We start from the raw sequence: 24,661 nt of genomic DNA, 5'->3' as shown, positions 1-24,661 counted from the left end.
ACCTTTGCGGACTTGCGTATGCCTGTCCCAGCAATGTGTCCTCTCAGGGCTCCTACAGGAAAAAACCCAAATAGATCTGCTCTGAATTCATCAGCTGGGTATAATGGTGGAGCTGAGCTGCAGTGCACGAATCTCCATGGGAAAGAGGTGATGCTGAGTCAGTGAAATGATCTGATTACATCTCTCCATGATATCCTTTTTCTGTCACCAGTCCAGCCCTCTGAAATCCGCAGGAGAACCAGTGGAATTTTTCCTTCTCTGGGGATTCTGGCTGCCTTCATGAGGTTGGCACCATGCTCGGTCCTTGCAAAATTTGTGGCCTCTTCCTGACCACAGCAAATGGCACTTTGGCCAAGAGCTTGTAGAGCTGCTTGAGCTGTTGAGTGGAAGGCACTTGATGATGGATGAAGGTATACAAATTTCATGCTTTTATTTAGAAATAAAATATGTTTTCTAATAAAGTACAACCCTTGAATTTCCCAGCTGACTCCACATCCACCTACTAAGAATTAGAAGGGTGAAGGTCTAATTCAAAGCAGCATGATGTACCCCTTCTTTGTGTTCCTTGTCTGTCCAGTCCCAAGTCACCAAAGCCCAAGTGTGCTCCGCCCAGCACACCCTTTTGCTGTTCTGAACTGCACTAACACGTGGTTATCAGCTGAGGCATTGGATGAAACCCATCATTATCCAAATCAAACATCAGCGTGGCTCAGACTGGATGGTCAAGTGTCACTTGGAGACATTTAGGGAAAGATGATCACTTCGGGAGTCCAGATTTCACCTCCTTCACCTTGTTGCTGTTTCCTGCCATTCTGGGGGATAAAAAATCAAGAGAGAGTGGGAGGATTTTGCTGGGTAGAGCAACTTGGTGCTCTTCGCCAACTGCAAACCCTCAGTAAACAATGCCGAATAGCCAAGGGAAAAATAAAAGTCCATTAACGGTGTGAGCCCGTTAACGGTGAGGGGATTCACTTTTGAGAGGCTGCAGAGCACTTATCTAATGGAACGAGACCATTAAGTGCCATGAGGTGCAGTAGCATCCCGCCCCTCGCCCCAGCCTCCGGGTGTGGACACCTGGGTGTGCCCGCGTGGGCTCCCATGGGAACCTCCAGGAGCCTGGCCGGCAGCAGGGCGAGGGAGAGCGCAGACCTGCACCTGGGCGGGAGCCCGGATAGCGGGAAAGCGCCGGCTCACTCACCTTCCAAACTCCCAGCAAACGTCCCAAGCGTGCCGGGGGAACGGCTTGTTCCGGGGGAATCCCGGGACGGCGCGGCGGGACTGCCCACCTGCAGCCCCGCGCCAGCCCTGGGCAGCCGGGCGTGTACAGGGGAGCTGGCGGCGCCCGGGACCCCCGGCGCGGCCTCCCCCCTCCGGGCTCCCATTGGCCGCGGGGCGGGACGTGCCGCCCCGCTCCAGGGCCTATATTAGGGCAATATTGCCCCGGTGGGGCGCGGTGTTGCCCCGTGGGTCATGGACCTGGGGTACTTTGCTCTCGCCTTTCCGCCGGGGCTGCGCCGCGGGGCCCCGCAGGTCCCGTACCCCCAGCGAGGAGACGACGCCTTCCTGGCGCTGGGCACCACGGCCAGCGCCGCGCCCCCTCGGCAGGCGCTGGGGTGCGCGGCCGCTCCCCCCGCGGCGCTGGGCGCCGGCTACCGGCCGTCCCGGGGAGCCGGACCGCCGGGCTACGCCACGTCCATCCTTCCCGGGAGCGGCCGCCCGCCGCCGCCGCCGGACCCCGACCGCCCCTGCCTCTGCCTCGGCGCGGGCGGCGGGGGGCTGCGGCACCTCTCTCCCTGCCCCGGGGCCGCCCCCGCGCCCGGCTCCCCTACTCCCGCGGCGGCCCCGGCGGCGCCCCGCACCTTCGAGTGGATGCGAGCGAAGCGGAGCCCGCCCGGGAGAAGTGAGTGCGGCGGCGGGGAGCGGGTGGGGGCTGCTCTCATCCCGGCTCCCCTCTGCCCGTCTCCTGCCTCGACCCCCGCCCCGCTTCCTCCCCCTGCCCTTGCTCCTGCTGAAGCGCGGTGTTTTTCGGCGTTGCAGGCGGTGCGGCGCCGTGCGGGGGGGAACCTCCCGCCTGCCCCGCACGCACCAGCTTCAGCACCCGGCAGCTCACGGAGCTGGAGAAGGAGTTTCACTTCAGCCGGTATCTGTCGCGGGCCCGCCGCCTCGAGGTGGCCCGCTCCCTGCGCCTCCGCGACGCCCAGGTGAAGGTCTGGTTCCAGAACCGCCGCATGAAGCAGAAGAAGCGAGAACGGGAGGCGCTCGCCGCCCCCGCCGCCGCGCCCGCGGGTGTCCCGGGCGGCCCCGAGTGAGGCTCCGCCGCCCCCACGGCGGGGCCCGCGGGGACGTCGGGGCTGGGCTGGAAACTGCGGCCGGCGGGGTACCCGGGTGTCCTTTCATGCGGGACTGCTGCGGTGCAGTTCCGCTGCTTTTTCTGTTGCAACTTTATGTACAGTTTTATTTATGAGGATTCAGGGAAAATCGCCGGCCCGGAGCGCCTCTGCTCGGTGTCGGACCGGGCCGAGGCAGCGGGCGGACGCAGCTGGGAGCCAGGGGAGAGCGCTGCTCCCCCAGGGCAGGGCAGTGAGCGGCTCTGCCAACTCCCCTGGGTTCAGTGGGCGGTGGGTGCGTGGAAGGGCTGCCACACGCTCCCGACCTTTTCTTCGTTTTGCATTTAAAAAGACAGATCCATGGGCTCGAGGAGAGTTGGTGCAGAAGGGGAGAAACCCAAAGAAAGCGGAGCAGGGAAACTTCCTCTTACGGGAAGGGTCAGGGATGGTCATGGCATGAGTCCAAGATCCCCTTTTGAAAGAAGTGTCCTTGTCTTCTGCCCTGCCCTTTGCAAGATTGCTGCAAAAAAGAGGTGGTTTTTGCTTGTATTTATTTGTCATTCATTCATTCCCATTCCTTTTCCTGATGTGGCTGATTTAGTCAAAAATCTGGTTTTGACAGAAAAAACTACGAGGTAAAATTTAAAAACAAATAAAGTCTTAAGAGGAGCATCTCTTCCCTTTCAAACTGCAGAGGTGCTGGAATTTCCCTTGCAGAGGCTCTGGGTGGCCCAAGACTGGCCAGCAGCCACTCTGTTGCCTCCCAGCTCCCTTCACATGTCCCTAGACAATATAAAGCCTCTTACAGCATCTAGGGCCAGACTCTCAGTTCATCTAGCTCTCTCAGTCTTCATTGTACTTATGGCTAAAAAATTGCATCATATTAAATAAGTTCGCAACAAATCTCACCACATGCAAAATCTCAAGACCTGTTAAAGCTCAGAAAGATCATTGAGTTTGACCAAAGACTAAAAGGACAAGAGGATTCCTGGGTCTTTTACTTGGATACTTGCATAAAAAAGATTGGCAATGTTCCCATCAATAAAATAATGGTATCAAAGTGGAGAAAGGAACTGAATTTAGACTTTTTTCCCATTTGTGACTGGGAAAGCATAACAGCAATGTGGAGAGGAATGACATATGGATTTATGTGAAGGTGATTTTATTTATTTGTGGACAGGTCTTTTATTTTGGACAAGTCTCTTTTTGCCCTGGATTTCTGCTGGGTATTGGACTTTGGGGTGAAGAACCAATTATGGGTCCAGGGGAGACAGACCTCAAGGGGACCTGTGAAATGCACTGGGTCCCTGTCTGGAAGCCAGCCCCAGACACCAACAGCTGTTTGTCTTTGTTGGATGCTTGCTGGGTAAAACGAGCACAGAGAGAGGATGAAGATGGATGTCTCAAGTCAGAAAGTCTGCAACACAGAAGATTGTTACTCTCTGTAATACTTTCCATTCCCTCAGGTGCCCTTCTGCTTAAGGCTTTCTTCTGAAGACTTCTGCTGAGGGACTGGGAAGCCACTGCTGATGGAAGCTTCAGCAGAGGTTGGTGGGAGCCCTGGGAAACTACTTCCAAAAGCTGGGCAGGCAAGTTGTGATGATGTTGTGGCAACAGGTCAACAGCTAAATGGGGGCAGGAGCCTCCTTGGCAGGGACATGGGTGTTCCCCCCAGTGAACATCCAAAGGAAGGGACTTCCCAAGACAGAAGTGTTTGGTCACATGTCATATCCTGACTGTACTGGCAAAGGACAATAATGCTAGAGGCTCATGGTTGTGCATGCACACAGGCACATTTTTGTTCTGTATATAGTGTTATGGTTCATGTCCCTTGGGCTGGTTCACTTCATGGGATAGCCCTAAAAATTCCCAGGGTTGAAGTACTCATGTGAAACGAGTTGCAACCAAAATATGTGGTTTGCAGATCTTCATTAAAGTAATGACACCAAATAAGCATTTATACTGCAGGCTGATCATTCATTAAAAACAAGAAATAGTACTTCTGCCACCTTTTTCTTTTTTTTTTTTTTTGAGGGTGCTATTTAAAGCAAAATAAAGCAAAATGTGGTAAAATTAATGAAAATTTGAATAAATCAACTTTGTTTAGCAAGTTGAATTTTAAAGGCAAGTAAACTAACCATCTCTTTTCTGCAGCTGTCTTAAAGGTGCATTTTGTGAACTCCTCTGCTCCTACTCTTTGTTTTTTTTTTTTTTTTCTTAATACTACAAGTGAGCATAGACATATAGCCAGAATAACCCATCTTTCTCAGAACATATGTTTCACATACAAACTTTAGAAAATAGCTGTATTTTCAGTTGCCTCCAAATTCGTCACATGTCTATGGGGTTGCTTGTTTGTCAGCCTTTTATTTTCCTAGTAATTTTGACATTTGTGCCAGGCACTTTAGGTCAGAGGAATGCTTTCTATACTGCTGGCATGCTCCTGCACTACCAACATGGAAAGAAAGATTCTCATTGATTTCAGTGATGCTGGATCAGACCATTAGAGAACACTAAGTCTTTTACAATGAATGTTTTCATGACATATATTGTCCTGAATAAATAAATATATGTGCTGGCCTTGTAGCAGTGCACAATTCTGTATCCATCAAAATGACACAGACTGAATACACGGAGATTTACTCTGAAATTAAGATGAAACCTTACGACTCTTTTATGGCAGTCTGAATCAATTTAGTGGTATGGACATAACTATATTCTGTCTTAAGAACCAGAACTTAGTATTAAGTGTAATTTCCGCTCACGTGACAGGGCCAGTTTAATAGGATCTTTCTCTTCACACACAGTTTTAGCTGTATGAGGATTAGATATTGCTCCTTTGCACTATTCTGTCAGCAAGATATCCAGAGGAAGGACCTAATGCAAGTCACGTGCCAATTCTTGAATAATTAAATAAAAATGCCTGTGATATCCATGGGTGCACACATGAGACAAATAAATGATAGATAAGGTCTAAGATTCACTCATTTAACATTAATCCCAAGAGTTGTGTCTCACACATGCTCAATTTGATGCCTAGCAGTTGGAAACAGGTTTTAGATTTGGCAGCTAGAGGTAAGAGCATAAGGTGCAGTTTTCACTGCAATCGGAGAAAATATTCCAGACTGGACTCAGTAGATACCCACCACCATATAATTTATTGCAAATTATAAAACTACTATTTCCTGGCCTTATTTTTCCTCAGCCACCATCAGAAACCTCAGAAAGATCATTCTCTTTCAGTCATATATTAATTTTTGCCTACTGACTGTTGCTCAAAGGGCCACAGGCTACAAAGGGATATGAACAAAGTAATTTTTTATGTGTTTCCATTTTGCCTGAAACAGAACAAAAATATTGATTTGGAAGGCTTCCAAGAGGAAAAAAAGTTGTTAAATTACTGTTCCTACGTGGCATATGTGAAGGTAGAGATTTCATATTCTTTGGATAGGTAACTGATAACAGAAAATTGCACCTCTTTGAAAATCAAGCTTAGGTAAGAACCCAGGCTTGCTTGGGTATCTGGCTTCCCAAGCGGAACAGATTTAGTATGTTACTGCTTGGAATTACAGCAAAGGGAACACTTTGCTGAGGGTCAAACCAACGACTCTGTTTTATGGTATGAGCTGCATATCCAAATTTATTTTGACCGTGCAAGTAGCCAACAGTAAGATAGAAAACAAAAATACGCAACCCAGTTCCTATATTTTAATCTCCTTTTAAAAGTGTCCCTCTCCTTTATTTATGGTACAACTTGGAACTGTGGCTTATGCAAATAATGGTACAGACTACAAGCAGAGGAGAACAGACTACTACTTCTTCTAAGAAAAATCTTTGTAGTCGGAATTACAAAATGCAAACACCTCTTTGGAGTTCCAAGAACTTGTCTTTAACAGCTAAGAATCATACTTATGATTTGTCCTGCACTGCTCTGTCAGCCTAAGTTCCAAGGAACCCCCAAGAATGCTTGCAAATCCCTGGTGACTGAAGAGAAGTGGGTATGGAGAGAAACCCCAAATGAGACATGGCTGTTACCAGTTTATCAATAAGAGGTGACTGAAGTTTAGGGGACACACATTTTATTCTATTTGCAATATATGGCTATATACAGCTGTATGTTTATGTGATTCACTCAATCTCAACCATGGTTTTTTCATGATTTTTCCTAGTATCAGTGAACTAAGGAGTCTTTGCCCAAGGAAAGTCACCTTGATAAAGAAAGGTGAACCAAATGACAAATCATTCTCCTCCCTATCATAACAATATCTGTTATTCCACGACTACTTAACCACATCTCTAAAATGTGCCTCAGATAATTCTGGAAATTATATAGGGAAAAGACACTTCACAGAGCCAGTGTCTTACTGTAGTTTAGCTTTATCTGGAAGCCTTTTGCTGTTCTTGATCATCAGCCAAGCGAACAAAGTAACCCTCAGCTGTACAATATGTAAATCTTCCTTGGCTGTTAAAGCCAATTTACTCTTGCACAGAATGTTAAAATCTCAGATGGAGATACAGTCCCGACACCTTTTTGTAAACTGTACAAGGCTTCCTTTATATTGAAAAACTTTAGACCACTGGTCCACAAAAGAGCTTTTCATAAACAATTTTGGTACTCTTGTGGGTTTTTTTCCTCAAAAGACAACAGCCACTGGTGATTAGCAGATTGAAAACCAGCAGTTTAAGTAAACAAACAAACACAGGAACAAATCCAGTCAGTTTCTTTTCTACTAGCCTAGCAGACTTCCTACCACCTGGAAAACAGATCTCTTTTACTATGCTTCATCAGCAAGCATAGTGTTGCAAATAGTAACTCAAAAAAAATTTTCATTTTATTTTGAAAAATGTGGCATTTTTAACCAGGATGGCATATTATGTCTTATGAAAGTGTTTAACAGGTCTAACTCATTCAGTCTGGCCCGTGGCCCTGACCTTAGAGTGATACCCCTACACTGACCAGCATGGGGGACATACCTAACCTGGGTGCTTGAGCCCTTACACAGAGAACAAAGACCTTTGCAATGCATCAATTCATGCTGCTGTGGGTGTGCATAAAATTACACACAGGTGTGAATTCAGTGGATCAGGAGACCTGCTTCTGTGGGGCAAAAGGAACCATTCCTTCTGCCCATGCAGCCAATGAAAACCACCTGAAACCCAGTAATATGATTTTGGTGACATTAGTATAGCAGGAGAATCTGAGAGCTAAGGCTTTCCTGCCATTACTCTTCATCTTAATGGCTGTGCTACACTAAATCTACATTCCTAATGCCTCTTTTTATGTTCCTTTAACAAGTAAGCTAGATTAAACACTATAAAGTTTAGAGTGGTATTTGAAAATAGATAAAAATATCAGTAAATTTTTTAATGACTACTCAGATCTGATTTTGCACAGTTACTGTTCAGATAATGGAAACAGTTTCTAATCCTGGCAATCGCTAGTATTAGATCCATATCTTAAGCATAGATATTGGTATAATTATTTTTAATATGTAGACATTTATAGATTTATAAATTACACAATTTATGTGGAGTGACATTTTCTTCAACATCCAAGTGTATCAAATCCAATGATAATTATCAAACAGTGTTAAAAGCCTATCAATAAAATAATCTATCTTTCCCTTTAGAAATCCAGCCAAGTAAAAGTGTAGTAGGTACACGACACCAATGAGCTATCAAACCCATTTTCTCATGCTAGAGAGACTAGACCTCAAACCGTGCATGTAACAGGGTGACATCTTCTAATAGGTCCAAGATTTTGTAAAATTTTGTAATTGTAACCAGCACTGTGAGCACTGTGAGCACTGTGACTTTCATTTCAATGTGACTAGGCAGAAAGTTAAAAAAAATGGGACAGGACTGGATGAACACTCTTAATGTCACGTCTCACTTAAGAAATGGACCACCTGGTGCTTCTGGTTGCCTTTCAAATGTAGTACCAAATCAAATAGATAGATTTGATAATCTGATTTGGGACTTTAAATGCGTGAATTGTTGCAGTAAGAGTTATACAAGAAAATGGCTATGACAAGTCTGGTGTAATTATAAATGCGAAAGAAAAAAATAAATCCAAACAAGAATAAAAACATTACATCCTGTCTGCAGGTTGTCAGTGTCATCTGTGATGTTGTTGTGTCCATCACCCACGATCTAAGGCCTGCAATAGAGCTCACCCACTCCAGAGGCAGATGGCCATACTTTCAAGAATTGGAAGAGCACAGCTTTGGCCTGTTTTTCTGAAGAAAAATTTCCTAAATTTGAAGTCCGTTGTATTTAATAAAAAACGATGGTACAATGGCATATCTAGATGTTGGCATCAGTCACATCCAGACAGGGATACCAAGATCTGCAGTCCCTGCCAGCCTGCAATTTGTGTCCTAAAGTCTTTATCAGCTGCAGCCTGAGCCTCACCAGTGGCCACATGATGTACAGGCAGTGTAACTAATTGCACACATTTGCTGGATTTGTCAGTCTCAGGGCTTGTTCTGCATTGGTCCTCTTTGAATCCAACTCTGCTGATAGTTTAGACAGACTGGCCATCTGACTCATCAGTGTAAGTCTCCTGTACCAGCAATAATTTAACTGAACACATTTAGTTCTAAACATCTGACTAAGAAGGTTTCAGATCCTAGCAACATTACTCTTGCAACTTTTGCCAGCCTCCGGGGAATTGAGAGGAAGTAATGGATTTGGAACATCCTGCATACACATGGCTGTTAGCTGGACTAGGCTGGAATTTAGCTGGATTAAACTGAAATTTAGCTAGCTTGTGCTCTCTGCATGCTTATGGAAACTGAATATGGCTCATGTGGCTCAAAGTATTTCTCAACCAGGCATTCCTTTTCCATGTCCCAGTGTTCAAAAAGATTAAAAGTGTATCTTATTTGCAAAATGTTCTGAAATCATGGCTGCACTACTTTTTATTTCTGCTTGTTCTGTCTCTACAAAGACCAAAGAAAACACCTGGTGCTTTTCTCACATCCTTCTCCTGGTGCCAGGAAAAGGATCAATCTGATCTGCCACATCCCCTCACAAATCTCAAGAGGTATCCAGCTTCACCAACTCATACCTACAAGCAAGAAGACCATATGTTTTTAATGTATATACATTCAAGTTATTTCAGTCAGCATAATTTTTTTCTTTACCACAGTCGTACCCTGGGGAGAAACTATGTCAAGTATGAACTTCTATGGCTGTAATGAAGATATGGCAAAGCTTTCCTTGTTCCTTTTATGGAACAAGACAATGATTTTAGATGGAATAGATTTAACTTCTGGAGATTCTGATATGTTGTATCCATCGAATCAGTTCTCAGCCTCCCTTAAAAATATAGCATGGCACTTCGATATGGTCAGGCTAAGTGCCTAAACTGGGGGTGTTGGAAAAAAAACCCACTAGAGAAAACTTCTTATCTATGAGGCACGTGGGGGAAATGATTCAGAAAATAAAGTCACTTCCATGTAAGCTTTTTAAAAGAGGAGGTTTCCCATTCAGAGGTAAAAATTTTATAAAAGATCATTCAGCTCTGCAGCATTTAGCTCTAAAAATGGAAAAGTCAGTATAAACAATGGGTTGCTTCTATAAGGACTGAGTAATCAGGTAGAACTGGTCACAACTCTTTTGCTGAAGTGAAATGAACAGCATGAAAAGCCAAGACCTAAGCCCCATCCTGGCTCAGCAGTGATGGCATTCATGCAAGATCAACAAGGCTCATGTCCCTGCTCCTCCATGTCGGTCTCCCTAAAGCACTTCCCAGGGATGTGGAGGTTGAATGGGATGGTTTGGATCTGATTAACTCTCTACCAAACTTTATTCTCAGGTGTTCTAAGACTTCTATGCATATGACTGATGAGGGGGTTTTGTAGGTGGGTCTTGCTCCCTCTCCCTTTCTAAGATCTTGTAAAGGGCTTTTGGTTTTATCCTGGTGTGGAACAGCAACACATCCTTAATCTCAAAAAATCTTTTGGGACAAGGCAACCATTTCCTGCCCAGCTTTACAATTAATCACGGCGCATCCCTCTTACAGTGCGTTGCAGATAAATAATTCATTACAGCTGCCTCTTCCCTCCATGCAGGCTAGGCAGTTTTGATCATTTCTACAGAAGAAGAAAAAAGTTAATTCCTTCTATACTGGCCTCCAGAAAAGGATTTAGACCCTCTCACAAGGAACTTTGATGAATTAATAAACCTCCTCCTCATGCTTGTCCAGAAACTGAGTTCAATTGCAGCTCCCTAATTTTCCAGATAACATCTGTAGAGTTTGAGAAGACTTGCCTAACCAGTGCCTACAGTCAAACTGTGAACAATTATTATTTTCATTAACAAGATGGATCTAGATTTTGCTACAGTATGATTTACACAAATATCAGGATGAACCTTTACAGGCATTGCTACTGCAAGCTGGAGTCATAATTGCTGCTTTGACATTCATGCTGTTTTGACAATGCAGTCCTGATCCATGCTTTAAAAAAAAGACTTGTTGGTGTCTGGTCAACTAGGGATTAAAAAAAGATAGACAAGTATGGAACCAGCCTGTTAACACAGGTTGAGTTCAAGGAAACCAAAGGCAGAGTCTGGCAGGAAGGCAGCGTGGACCTATGCAGTAGCACAGGCAGGGAAACCAGGACAAAGCTGTTGTCTCCCTTCTGGAAGCTCCTGCTTGCAGGTCCCTCTGACCTGAGATTTTGTTTTAAAGCATCCTGATCCCATAAAGCATAAGCTATGTGAAACTTACTGCTCTAAATCCACCACTTGCATGGAGAAACAAGCTCCATGGGCAGCTGAGACACTGTCGTGGTCCTGGGCCCCACCTGGGACACCCTCCCCTCCAGTGGCCCGGTGGATCTATTTGAAACTCAATCCAGGTCATTGTCCTCTTTGCCTACCCATGGCTCTTCCTTACTTGGACTCTGACTTGTGAGCTGATGTCCCTGTCCCCATGGAGGTGCCTGCTGTCCTGGGCTGAGAGCACCGGGATGTGCTGTAGAGGCTGTTCCCTGCCCACCTGCAGAGCTCTTCTGGGAAAGCTCAGGTAAAGCTGGGAAGATCAAGGTCTGACTTCGAGATATTGGGTATTTCAGAGCACAGAGCAAGCTTCCTCAGCAGCTGCTAGGAATGACAGGGATATGCAAGAGCCTGGGGGCTGGTAACACCTCCAGTGAATAAAATAGTGAAGTTTGGGTTTCTGCACAGCTGCTTTGATGTCCACTCAGTGCAGCTGCAGGGATGACAGATGTGCTAAAGTAGACCTGGCATCCCTGAAAATCTGACCCTGCTGAATAAAAGAAGGCAGAAAAGGAGCTGAGAAAAGGAGATGAAAATGATTAATCTAATGGCTTTCATACAGTTTGTGATTCCCTATTTTCTTTCAGAAATGCTATTCTTGTATCTCTTAAAACTCTAATAAACACTTTCTATCTTCATGTAGGTTGCTGGAAATGCATCAGCATTATTTTGTTCGTCAATTAAGTATGCAGATCTTCCTTACATGCAAAGTGGTTAATGTTAATACTCTGACTATTGCATTTTTATAGATGGATGTTCCTAGAAATCATATCTTATCTTGTTTACACAACAATTAGACCCTTTTGAGCCTACCTGATTATGAAAATAAGGGAATACTGTCAGTGGCATGCAATTCATTTCATTAGAATGAAAATCTATTGTAAGGTACACCTGAACTGTCATAAACCCAACATTATTTCTTACTCCATCATGGACACTACCACAAAACATTCATGCCAACTTCCCAAGGAAGTGCATTGGAGCTACAGAGGTGAGTTTGGCCTCAATTTTGAATTCAGGTTCCATATAAAATGGTATCTCCTTAGTGAACTCAGAGGACCGTGCGTGTAACTGAAAAATTTGCAACTTGGCTCATGCTTGAGTAGTTTTGGCACCATTCCTCATACTGAACAGTGGATTGCATGAAACGGCTGATAGGCAAACGCTTGCCTTAAAAGTACACTAAATGCTTTATGAGATCCATTTGATCATACTAGTCCAGATTAATCTGTTTCTGTTGGTCTGTGTACTTTGCCAGACTGTTTAGTGTACAGAGAACCTCTGGCATGAAGTCATGCTAGAAACACCCTCCTGCTGCTGCCTGGCACTGGATGTGTTGGCAGGGAAGGACTTACTCAAGTCTTCCTTTATTGTAGAGATTTCCAGCAGCCATAATAGCTCTTTAAAGACACTGACAGGCAGCATAATGCTGAGCAGCCCCCAGGATGCCCTAAGTTACACCAGAGGGGTAGCCTGGCTGTGGGCCAGGCAAGGAGAAGGCATTTCAGTGCTGGCTTTTCCCCCCATGTCTCTTTACTGCTTGGCCTTTCCTCAAAACTCCAGCCGTACCACACAAGCAGCCTTCAGACATTTCACCCATAAACAAAATTTCTGCACAGTTCTCCTTGACAGAACCGTTGCTAATTGAATCTGTGACTGTCAGCACTCCTCCTGTGTCTTGGAAAGGCCTGAATTGTTAGAGACCTGCTCCACAGAAATGCAGAGCAGTGTTTTGGGCAGATGTCCCCAGTTGTGTGCTGAGAAAGCGCTCTGATGAGGTCTGTCGAGCAGCATGTGGCCCCAGCTTGTTGTCTGGTGATGAAGAAAGGTTATACTGCAACACAGATCAACTCTGCAGTGTCCTCTATCACCTCAACAGTGCTCTGAAGAGGAATATTTGCTATCAGTGTTGGAGTGATACAATACTCTTGTATCCACCTTAAACTGGACTTAGCCCATAATGTGCTTCATAAACTCGAGAACTGTGTGTGACACCTAGCAGTGTTCTCAGTTTTGGAGAAACTAAGTTAAATGCCTTAATTTTCTGGTGATTTGTTTAATCTTATCTACTGTCATATATATGGCTAGCTAGACTATAATTTGAATGGCCAGCAATAGCGTTACAAAGCAAAGAGCTTGAAAAAATGCACAAGACCAAAAGTCTTTCATTGCCATCTCACAATTCCTTTTGCAAAATATTCCTAACAATTGTATCTGCAAAGGACTCGTAATGCAGGTAAAGGTATGCACTGTTGTTAGCCATAGGTTTTGTAAAATATTAACAGAGAACCAGAGATGTTAAAAGTTGTCTAAATAACATTATGGGAACTAATAAGAACAGTTGCTTTTTCCTAGGCAGAATATTAATCCTATTCAAGTTCCATTCTATTTAAAGTGGAATGCTTGTATATGTGTCCTAGCCCTGCTTCACCCGTGGACAGTTTAACCCTAGGAATTAACACCTTACATGGTAAAGGCAGCCCATGTGGAGAGATGGGCTATGAGAAAACTGAGCTCCACCTTTTTGGTGTGCCCGTGTCAGCACCCCTCATCAAGGGCTGACCTTCTGAAATGCAAAGCCCAGGGGACAGTGCAATTCTGCTTTCAGTTTCCCTTGAAATCCTATCCGAAAGCGCATCCTTCTCTGCATTCAAATCAGAGGGACCAGCACCCTGAGATCTGCTGTGAAGCCTTTACAATCTATGGAAGCTAGGGAGCTTTCCATGGCATGGAGCAAGAATTACCAGAAAGAAATTTGTTAATGGTGAGGCCATCTGAAGAAACAATTCACATGCAGACCCTGCAGGAAGCCAGGCTTACAAGAATGATGCATTTCCTCGAAAAGCTGAGGGAGGAGAGAGGTGTATTGAATAAATTGAAGGTGGGGATGCAGTCAGTTTCATTGCTCCTATCTATTGTCACTGGAGATCTCCCTGGAGGATTTCCTACAAGGTACTCTGCTGAAACAGTCCTTTTAGTGGGAGCAGGGAGGAGGACAGGGAATGCAGAGACAAAAGTACTGCCCCAATCTCCTGTCCCAGAGACAGAAGCCTGAGCGTCTGTGTTCTGCCACTTGTTGGAGGCATGGTCTGAGCATCACTCAGTTTTCCTCCTGTTTTGGCTAACTGTTTGGATCTGGCAGCAGATTTCTGTCGATACTTATTTGTTCATACTTGCTAGATTACTTCCTGATTTTTGTTCCCTAATTTAGTTTGCATCATCCACCTCCATTTCTGCAGATGACTTCTTTGTATCAAACTGAGCTCTACAGAGAAACATTCTTTTTTAATTGGGTGCTAATATACGGATTTGATCTAGTTTATCCCTAGTTTAAGCTCAGCCTTTTGCCCCATGGCTTGTGTTTTTAGCCTTCTAAGTACTGCTGGTGATGAAAAGACCCAAAGAGCACAAACCAGCTTAATTTAGACTCTTGCAATCTCTTAATACAAAGCCACTCAGCTTCTCAAGACTGCTCAGAGTTTCTGTAATTTCAATGCTATTCAACTTACAGCTGCAATTAGAAATGGAGCTTTCATCAGCATTTAAAAATAATCAGTTCAGTTCTCTTCCACATCACTGTTTTAAGTCCTCAGTCCATTGTTCCAATGCATTCACTGGCTCTTCTGCTTTTGCTACTGCTCTAACAGCATGCTTCCACTATTATGGGAAAAATATATTCAATGTATTCATATGAAGAATGATTCAGTAGTGTCACCAGAGGAGTTTTACATACTTTACAAACATTAATACATTTATACATCCCACGTCTTCTGTACGTAAAATATTTAAGATTTTACAGGACTGAAATGTTGTGCTATCTGTCCTTCACGGTAGAGTAAGTCATACTTGATAAAATGAGATATTCTTACTAAAGTGTGGCTAAAGAAATGAGGAATAAGAGGCACTGCAGGATAATGGAACAAGTAATTCACATATCCTTTATCTTCTCTGCAATCAACATACTGGGTATGTAATTTTATAGCATTTTCCAACACCTGAATAGTCTTTATGTGATAGAATTAAGACCAAGAAATTAATGGTTGAAAGGCAAGGTGTACATTCCAAAAAGCAGAGTTTGTCTTCTGGAATTAAGACTCCCAACTAGGGATGAAGAAAAAGGCAGCTGTACCCTTTAGTTCTAACCTATTGCCCCAGACGCTTCGGGAGGCATTTCGTCGTTCTGTTTCCTTGTGTCCCTGTGCCCAAGCTAAGGGCGCAGAGGCCGAGCAGGCAGTGCCGCGCTGGGAGTTCCCGGGGGTTTGCCCTCAGGCTGGGATAACGGAGGGGACTGTCGCTCCCAGGCCGGGGTGCTCGGAGATTCCCGGCCCCGCACAGCACCGCTCCGCGCCCACGCCCCGCAGCCCCGGTGCAGCCGCGGGGCCCCGCCCCGGCCCCGGATGCAGTCGCTGGCCCGCCGGGGGCGCGGCGCCCAGTTCCTGTGCGTGCCCTCGGTCCGCCCGCCCTCCCTCCGCGACATGTCGCTGGTGGCCGAGGCCTTCGTGACTCAGCTGGCCGGTGAGGGGCGGGGGCGGGCGGGCCGCGGGGCCGCGCTCCGGGCCGCGGGGTGAGGGCGGCGGCGGCAGCGCCGCCGAACTGCCGCGGCCTCAGACCCTGGGGTGACCCCTCGGGATGGGGCGGGGGCGCCGCGGGGAGGGGGCTGTGGTTGGCTGAGGGCGGGCGGCGGTGCCGTACGGAGGCCGGCCCCGGAGGACAGGGACAGGTCACCCCGCACGGCTTCGCACCGAGCACAGCCGTGCGCGGCCGCCAGGTCCGCTCCGCTGTGGGCTCCCTAACCCCGGCTGTACCGGGGCGCATCGTTACTTTGATTTAATAACTTTTCTTTCTTTGAAACGACTTAACGTTCTTCCGTGATCCAAAAAACCACGTCATGTTTATAATTCTCGCAGCTGGCGTTGAGCCCCGCTGTGTGGGAGAGCTCGGGGCGGCGTGCTGCCCTGCCCGTGCCCACGGGTGCGTGCCGTGTCCTCGCAGGGAGCCTCGGAAGCGTGACGGGACCTTTGCTACCTGTTAGTGCTCCTGTGAGCCGCTGCAGCTGCGCCGTCTAAACCGGACGTGACCTTGAGATATAACAGAAGTGTGCGTCACTGTGGAGTTACTTAGCAAAAAATTATAATAATATGCTCTTGAGGAAAAAGTCAAAACATGAGCCTTAGGTAATGCCTGGCTAGGAAGTTCAAAACACAGTGTGTTGCATGCTTAAAATAAGGGCTTTGGTCAATTTCTCCTTTCTTCTTACTCCCTGTTCTTGATTTTTTGCTGCTACACAAGCTCCCAAACAATAAATACTGCAAGGGAACAGCATGTTGATTAATACTGACCTGTTGAGGAGGAAGCTGGAGTTTTGTGCCAGGAGCTGTGTCTTCTTCCAGTCAGTAGAGGCCTCAACATAGGAATCTGATTTGAATTCTCTATTATGAATGTACCCTGACTTGTCGGTCATGTGAAGGTAGTGGATCTTTAATCTAGGTCTGTAGAGGTACCCATAGACAAGCTTGAAAGTTGTGCTGGCCTCTTGAGTTGGCAGTTGCTAATACATAGATGTTAGCACAAGCCATGCTTATGTTCTGAGGGCCAGAACCCTTCATCCTTGGGATATGGAGAATACTGTCATGATCAACATTGCTTCATGCTATTTACTTACTTACTTTATGATCTCTTTAGTGTATTTTATTCATGTTGTGAAAGACAAGGATAATCACATACATGAGTAGATCTTGATCTGTGCTCTGTAACCTTTTTGAATATTTTAGAGAGACAACTTGCTAATACTTATTTTTTCTGGAATTACAAATACAAACTCTATATGTATATATGTACATTGCTCTCTTATTCAAAAGCTGTTGTTTCACAGCTTCTTGCTAAACAAGCAAATTGTTGTGGAATACAATGAGAGATCCAAATTAAGTATAGAATAAAGAAAATACATATTTGAAGAATGGGAAATAAGAAGACAAAGTTTTGCAACAACTGGCTTTTCCCTTCTGTGCTGAAGTGTTCTTGTGTTCCTGGAGAAATTCTTACCTGCTCTTTGGGGTTGTTGCATCATGCTGCTTATACTAGTCTCAGACTCATTTGTTAACAATTTTACTGTTAAGGTGGTGCTTTGAGGGCATCAGAGCTGCTCAAGTACTTCTGGACCCTCCTCTGGTTTAGTAAGCTTAAAAGCAGTAGTACTTGGTCTTTTACCTGTCAGTCACAGGTTAAATAATGCTCACTTTGTTTTTATAGGTAAAGTAATATGTAAGCATCTAACATAAAAATACCATCAGTACTCCTCCATTTCTGCAGAATGGAAATGGTTGGTGCTTATTTTATTAATCTTGTACTTCTTCAGGATATGCAGCTACTTACTGTTTCTCAAGCTACAGTACAAATAGTTTAAGACCTGTCCACTGAAACATTCTATAAAACAAAATTATTACTTTGTCTTTGCTTTCCCAAAAGCAAATCAGTTTCAAAAGAAGTTATCTGCCTTAAAAATAAAAGATACCTTTTCCAGTGGGTCATGACATTTCTAGCTTGTCTGTATTAAGCACCAGGTCTAGACTGGAAGTAAGTAATGGTAAAATCACTCAATTTTTTCATATGAAAGATTTTTCAAATTAAAAGAAAGTTAACCAGGATCTTGGCAAATACCCACCACACATCTGGATTTCCTGAGATGTTAACACAGACAGAGGGAGTGTTCATTCTGGTACTAAGAAGATGTAAATATCCCCCAAATCTAGGAATATTTGTGAGAAAGAAAAATGGTGTATCTGCAAGGAAAAAATACAGTGACTATTGACTAAGATGCTATTGTTTTAATATCATCTTATCCCATATCTGTGGTTGTGAATGAGAATTTTTTCCACGTTCCTAAAAATGAAATTTCATTGGCTTTTTGTTGGGAGTCCTATTCATGAAGATGTCACTTTGTCGTAGCAGTTGCAACAAGCTGCTGCTGTTCTTAACATGTAACAGCTATAATGCACGAGTCCTTACATACAAGTGTTTAAGACAATCAAGTCAACATAATTTGTTTTCTAGAAATGTTCTAAAAGCTGAGGGGAGGCTTTTAGTGGAGAAGGGGATCGTAATTTTCTTTTACACACCAACTTTTCGTGTATGTATTTGAATATTCTTTTTAAAGTACTACCTGTCTTCACCTTGCCTGTGCCTTGTACATTCACTTCTGATGTGCCTGTTCACTGTCTCAGCACAAACTGAAACACAGAAAACACCATCTGAATGTAAGAAAAACTTTTTTCAGTGTGAGGATGATTTAACATTGGAGCAGGTTGCTCAGTGCAGTTGTGCAGTCTCCACCCTTGGAGGAGAGTGGGGATGGGCAATCTGCTGCAGCTTACCCTGGACATCCCAGAAGTGTCTTCCAACTTCTGTGCCCATCAGTTCTCACCCTACTTGCAGTGCTGCAGTAATTCAGCAGCCTCTCTGAGCAACATGCATTCACCTGAACGTGCTGGGCACAGCCTGCTGCTCTAATGCATTAATGATTAAATACAGAGTGATGACTGAATCACCTGCATGGAGTGTAATGCTTGCATCAGTGGCATTCAGCCGTTCAGAAATATAAAGAGGTTGATACTATGTCTCAAGGAATAATAAACAAATATTTCCATAGCTTCATGAATTGCAAGCATTCATGAAAAAGAAGCATCACGGTTTAAATCATCCATTTCTAAACTGTAGAAAATATTAATTGAATAATATGGTAGAGGATTTATTTAGAGTAGCTCAGCATCAATCACATATTAACAGGATAGGAAATGAGTGTTTATACTGTAAGAAGAATTAGAGTGCCAGCTTTCAAGTGGTCTACAACATTAATCTTTCTAACTAGTAGTTTGGAGAAGCTAACTGCTCAAATAATCTCTAAAAGATTATTGAAAATATATTTAATTGATCACTAAATTACTCAATATGCTTTATTTTTTTTTTCCCCCAAAATACATTAGTTTTAGGTCAGTGATCAAAGGAGAGAAAATAATATTGTTGTTTGTCCTGTGATCTCTGGAAAACAACTTCTGTGTATTGCTGTGATGTCCAAGGGTCTTAGGCTGTTTTTAATACTAAGGGAAATAAATCCAGTGTAAAAAGCAGATACCCTTCTACCTTTAGGTATTTTATGTTCATAGTGAGTCTACCTCCAGTGTGACATGCCAGAGTCCAAATAAATCTTTGACATGCATGTTTTATGTATTGACGCAAGCTTCAATTTGGCTGAGAACAAATTCATAGGGAACAAAACCTCACCACCTAAATTGTTCCCACACATAAAGACATGGTATTTAAACTGAGTACGCATTTTGTACATCAGATTGCGCATAGGTAAGTGTTAGTGCTTCCTCCATGTGTAAGATGAAAAAAATAGTTATTCTTGCTTAAAATAGGTTGTTGGCAGCAGAGACTGTTTAAGCCTGCTGCAGAGGTTCTTGTAATGAAAAATTTTAGTTTATTTGAAAATACCAAATTTGTCAGGCTACATGATTTTATCTTACAGTGTTTTTTACATGTGTGCTTTTCGTTTGGTAATCAAGCTGGAAGGAATCCTTTTTAACTCTTGTTCAGTTTCAGTAAGGAAGTTTCTTATGTTTCTCCTGCCAGTTTATGCTCAGACATGTTTCATGGCTTGAGGTGGACCAATCCTTTGAGTGGATTGCTTATCCAATCTTTTTTTTAGGTCAGGGAAAACATTGCTTTCACAATTATGGGAGTAGAGTATATATTTCATTTTGAAATATTGTTATTTCTTGTTTTTAAGCAGCAGCATAATTACAGTTTATAATAGAGCATGCTTCTATAATTGTTTCTGTCTCTGTTAAGACTAAGCAGTCTTTCTCTAATCATAATTTTATTGTTACATGTTTTCTGCTAAAGTGATGTCTTCTCATTCCAGAAATGAGATTGCTCTAGAAATAGTGGTAACAAAATTGGTAAACCAAAAGTAGCACCTATTTTGATATTGTCCAGTTTGAATTTCAAGTAAACTTTCATTGGCTGATGAAACCACGACAAGTGGTTTGAATGAGAGTGCTCTTTAGGAGCCTCAGCTCAATAGGTCATAGAAAAAAATAGCAAATCATGAGAATGACTTTGGAGAGGAACCAGATTTTTCTTCTCTTTCTCACTCTTTTTTTCTCTCTGGTCCTCGGATGCTCTGTTCTCTGACTGTCCTCAGGAATTAACCTGGTCTGTTCCTGTAGGTTTGGACCAGGTGAGTCACTTTTTTTTTGAAACAAGAATAAATGAAAGTGCTTGGTTGCTGTTCTTTGCTCTAGTTGAACAGGCATCACATGTTGCTACACTGCTGGGTGTTTTCAGCTGTCTGTTTTGAAAGTGAGTGAGAAACTGCAGCTGCATGCAATCCATGGCAAGGACAGAGAGAAAGTACACACCATGCTCTCAAATTTGTTATTACCTTTAAATTCTAGTCTTCAGTTATTGAGAAGATGACATAGCTATCACATGAACATGGACGTTCTAGTACAGGCTGGAAGAAGTTATATGTAGTAATAAAACCCATGAAATGCTCAGGAAGAATTGGAAACATCAAAGGAAAAAATTCCAATGATGCTGCAAAGAATGCAGGAAAAGTCTCATTGGGTAGGATGAGAGCTCAACCAAAAAAATTGGTTTGTACATACTGGATTGGAAAGTAGACATGCTGAGAGATGGGACTTTTTAACAGTTCTGCCTTTTAGCTGTGGTATGATGACAGTGAAGGCAATGCAATGTTTGTAGTCCTAGCAAGAACTTTCAAAGTTCAATTGCACGTGTGTTTCTTTTTGCATTTGATTGCCATGTTGGAGAAACTTTGGATGCATCAGAGTGTTCTCACTGAAAGCCTTGGAAAAGAAATGAGGAAGACTGTGAGGGTATGATTAAGAGAACAGGGTGAATGTTTGCAGGTTTTGAAGCAGGGAGTCTGCAGTGTTTCCCAGAAGTGAGGGAGAGCGTAAGAGGTGCTACGGCAAATACCATGATCTGGTTTGGGGTGACTTAAAGGCTCTGAGCCCTAAAGCAGCATCTTCCCACTTGCTAGCAGCACTTGGCTGCCTGACTGCAGCAGTGCTAACTGTCTGCATTTCTACCCTGCAGAGCTCTCCTGCCTAGACATTTCAGCTCATCTTGCACCTTTGCACGACTGGTGCTGCTGTGCTTAGGGCTGTGGGCAGGATAGGGAATGAGACAGTGAAGGGGAGCCTTAATGAAAAGCCAGAGGGGCCAGGGCTGGGTGAGCAGAAATTGTGTGTGTGCAGCTTTTGGAGCAGGTATGGGATACTGATGTCCTGTCTGGTGAGACAGATGCGTTGGATCTTTGTTATGGATCAGAGCAGGGGTGCTGTGGATGAGAAAGCAGGGAACTCCTTGGGGCACTTCACAGAAGTGGTGGTCAGACTGCCTGCCAAACATCCTTAGGGGGGAGGAGGAGTTCAGACTATCACAGAAAAGAGGGGTCCTAATCTAGGAGAGCTTTCAAAGGGCTGATTTAAAGTATACAAATATAGATATCATGGCTAAGAAATGTCCCAGTTCAGTAAGGCATTAATTAATATCATGCCTCCACTGTCCTCTTCACAGCTCCTGTGCTTGAAGTTTGATTTCTTGGGTCAGGGCCAAAGAGAAGCAAGGGAGTTAAGTAGCACAAAGGGAGGGGATTGATTTAGAGATCTATAAAAAGCTAATTTTAAGAATTACAGTGCTTCTTTGAGATGGAGCATTTATGCTGAATATCGGAAATAAGTAAAATAACTCCAGCTTGTCAGGACTTTATAAATAAATCTTTTGAGATCATTTAGCTGGCACACTCTCTGATTTTTCTGAAGAAATCCAGATGTTGATTTAGGAACAACTTTTATTTATGGATTTGATTTTGTTGAGATTTTTTTGGCCTCGTCTCCTCACAGGATCTCCCTCCTGTGGCCTGCCCAAGCAGCAAGAGTGCTAAGCACCCTGGAGGGTTGAGCCACAGATGTGTAACTCAAAGACAGTAACAGAATTATGCTTAAATACATGCAATTAATAGCTCTCTTGGAGGGTGAAGAAGTAGATTATGTCATGGTAAATGGCTGCTGCAGTAATGTCACATCCTGACTCTCATAGTGGTACAGCTACAGGAAACTCAAGTTTGAGAATTGCTGCTGAGATTGAGTCTTTACATTGACTGTCTGCTCAATCGATAATTACTGAATGGTCATGTTTTATCTGGATTGTAATAGCTCTGCAGAGGAGGCCAGGGACAGATTTAAGCAAATGATGTAATTATTTGATACATGATTTAATGCATAGTGTTTAAAGAGTGTGAAAGTTGGTTTTCATTTGGCAAGGCACTATGAAACATGTTTTGGTCTTTTGTCAGCACAGCCAGGGAGTTGCTGATGCTTTCATTTTTTCTTGGCCCTTGTTAGTTTACAGGATCAGGCAATTACATGAAATTGATGTGTACTCCGTGTGGGTAGGTTGAACTGGTGGGTCTTAAGGAAGCTAATTCACAACTTTCTCATACTTCCTTTATTGATCACTCTTAATGTATGAGATGTAGACATTTAACTGCTTTGGTTCCAAAGTGGCTGCAGCTTCACTGTATTAGTCAAAATGTACCCCTCCACTTATTTCCTGGATACAAGAAACACATCAGTTCCTGGCATTTTCTTTTTAAACAATGTATTCCTACTTGAAAATACCGATTTGTATTAAAAAGAGTATGAACTGCTTCTTTTTTGATGCATTTTAACATCAAGTGTCTTGTAATCCTCCTTCCTTCTGCAGTTCTGGGGAATAGCTTTCCATGTGCTTTTCTTTTGGTTGCTACATTTAGGACATTGTGGTCCCTTCCAACTCAGAATATTCTGTGATTCTTTGGTATTGAGCAGCAGGTCCCCACCATATCACCAGTCTTAGGAAACCAAAAAGGGTACTTGCCCTGCTGATTGTTGTGATGTTTGCTTCATGGCATTTAGAGACTAGTAAGTAATGTTGTTGGATATGGATGTTGCCCGGATGTAAGACTGAATTTCTTTTTAGTGTTTACTCTTGTGAAAAAGCAGTTTTGAGAATCCTCATTATATTTTAATCAAATTTGTACCTAGGGAGATGCTAAAGGAAACTATGTGAAAATAATGCATAAATTAATCTCTCCAGCTGTAATACTGCAATACTGCAATACAGTGATTCAGATTAATGCCAAGTATTTTTGTTTGCTTGTTTTTAATAGATGATATCTTGCCTCTTGTAGTAGGCCTTTAATGCCGTGTGAACCAGACTGGTAAATACAGATGTTTTTAGCTTTCCTCTTTTTTTATGTAAGTTTAATATTAAAGTGTTTAAGAAGATTATAACAAAAAGGAAACTGATCCATGCAAATGTGGTGATTTTGGAGAAGGAGAGGTCTTTATTTTTATCTGATCCATAAAAGCTTCATAACATTTCATGAAATGGCTCTATCAAAGGAGGTCAAATATTCCCAGGCCAGGTCCTAGCCTCACCTACACAACAGCACACAGTGAACTGCATGGACAAGATTGTTAGTCTGCTGAGTACTGCATTTACAAAAACAGAAGATATCAAACAAAAAATTGATTGCAAACTGAGAATTTAGTAAATTTTAGTTTAGAGGAGATTAGGGGCAGACATTATCTTGATTTACTTCTCACTGTATAGTAAGTGTGAAATAATCGATGAGATAATAACATTTGGTATTAATTCTTTAGCCTTGATTCTTATTAGGCATAGGCTAGTTCTATAACAGAATATTATTTCTATCTTCATTGCCTTCCAAAAATACTCTTGTCCCAACAGAATTCTATGGTATTGCTGAGAGCTGGGAACAGCCTAATTTCAAGTTGAGTGTTTTCCTACAAAAACTTTTAAGTTGTTGATGACTTAATTTCCCATGCAGGAGGGAACATCTTGATGCCTGGATCTAGAGGTCTCTGGCTTTTGTCTGTGGCTGGTATTCGAGAATGCCACAGCTTTCCAGCAAGCTAAATTAGTGGCAGACTATGGGGCAAATCGCACTGCCTACCCTACTGCTGAAACTGGCTATTCATACTAGACCAACTGAAGTGGCTAAATTGTTGTTTAGCATATTCCACAATTTAATATGCAAAGTATTTTGTGTCTTCTCATTTTCACAGTCAGAGTCTTATTTTTTAAGTAAGAGGATTAAAGGCATAACTGTAAACCATTCATTTCGTTACATCTCTTTCATCATCATCAAGCTGCTTGGGGAAGGTGGATAAAAATGTCTGTTTCCCCCATACATCCCGGCAGCACTGAGACAGGATGAAGTTTCCCAGTAATTTGGAGTGTAGAAGTTGTAATCGAGTTTTATGCACTCATAAATAGATTCTGAACAGCCCAGACAAAGAGTTGGTGGGGCTGAGGCACTGCAGAGCATCTTGGAAATGTGGTGCTTCTTCTTGAAAAGACTTCACTGGGGGAATGTTAGTGCAGCCTCTCATTCTTTGAATTAAAATTCACCAATGTGCAAGTGTAGTATATCCTGTTTTGAGAGCTTTAGT

The 24,661-nt window shown here is 43.4% G+C and overlaps 1 protein-coding gene across 2 annotated transcripts in view; it reads left to right on the top strand.

Annotated features, from left to right (window-relative positions):
- The first annotated feature begins 15,496 nt into the window (after positions 1 to 15,496).
- Positions 15,497 to 24,661, top strand: part of MTX2 (metaxin 2) — a 33,933-nt gene continuing 24,768 nt past the window's right edge. The window contains exons 1-2 of one of the 2 annotated variants that reach the window (XM_032114706.1): positions 15,497 to 15,629; positions 20,317 to 20,352. In XM_032114706.1, the coding sequence (XP_031970597.1) occupies positions 15,512 to 15,629; positions 20,317 to 20,352 (154 nt within the window). In that variant the 5' untranslated portion in view covers positions 15,497 to 15,511. The remainder of the gene's footprint in view (positions 15,630 to 20,316; positions 20,353 to 24,661) is intronic. The other variant, XM_032114707.1, reaches the window with a different exon arrangement.

This window comes from Corvus moneduloides, chromosome 7 (assembly GCF_009650955.1).
Source record: "Corvus moneduloides isolate bCorMon1 chromosome 7, bCorMon1.pri, whole genome shotgun sequence".
NCBI lineage: Eukaryota > Metazoa > Chordata > Aves > Passeriformes > Corvidae > Corvus > Corvus moneduloides.
This window is presented reverse-complemented; position numbering and strand designations above follow the sequence as displayed.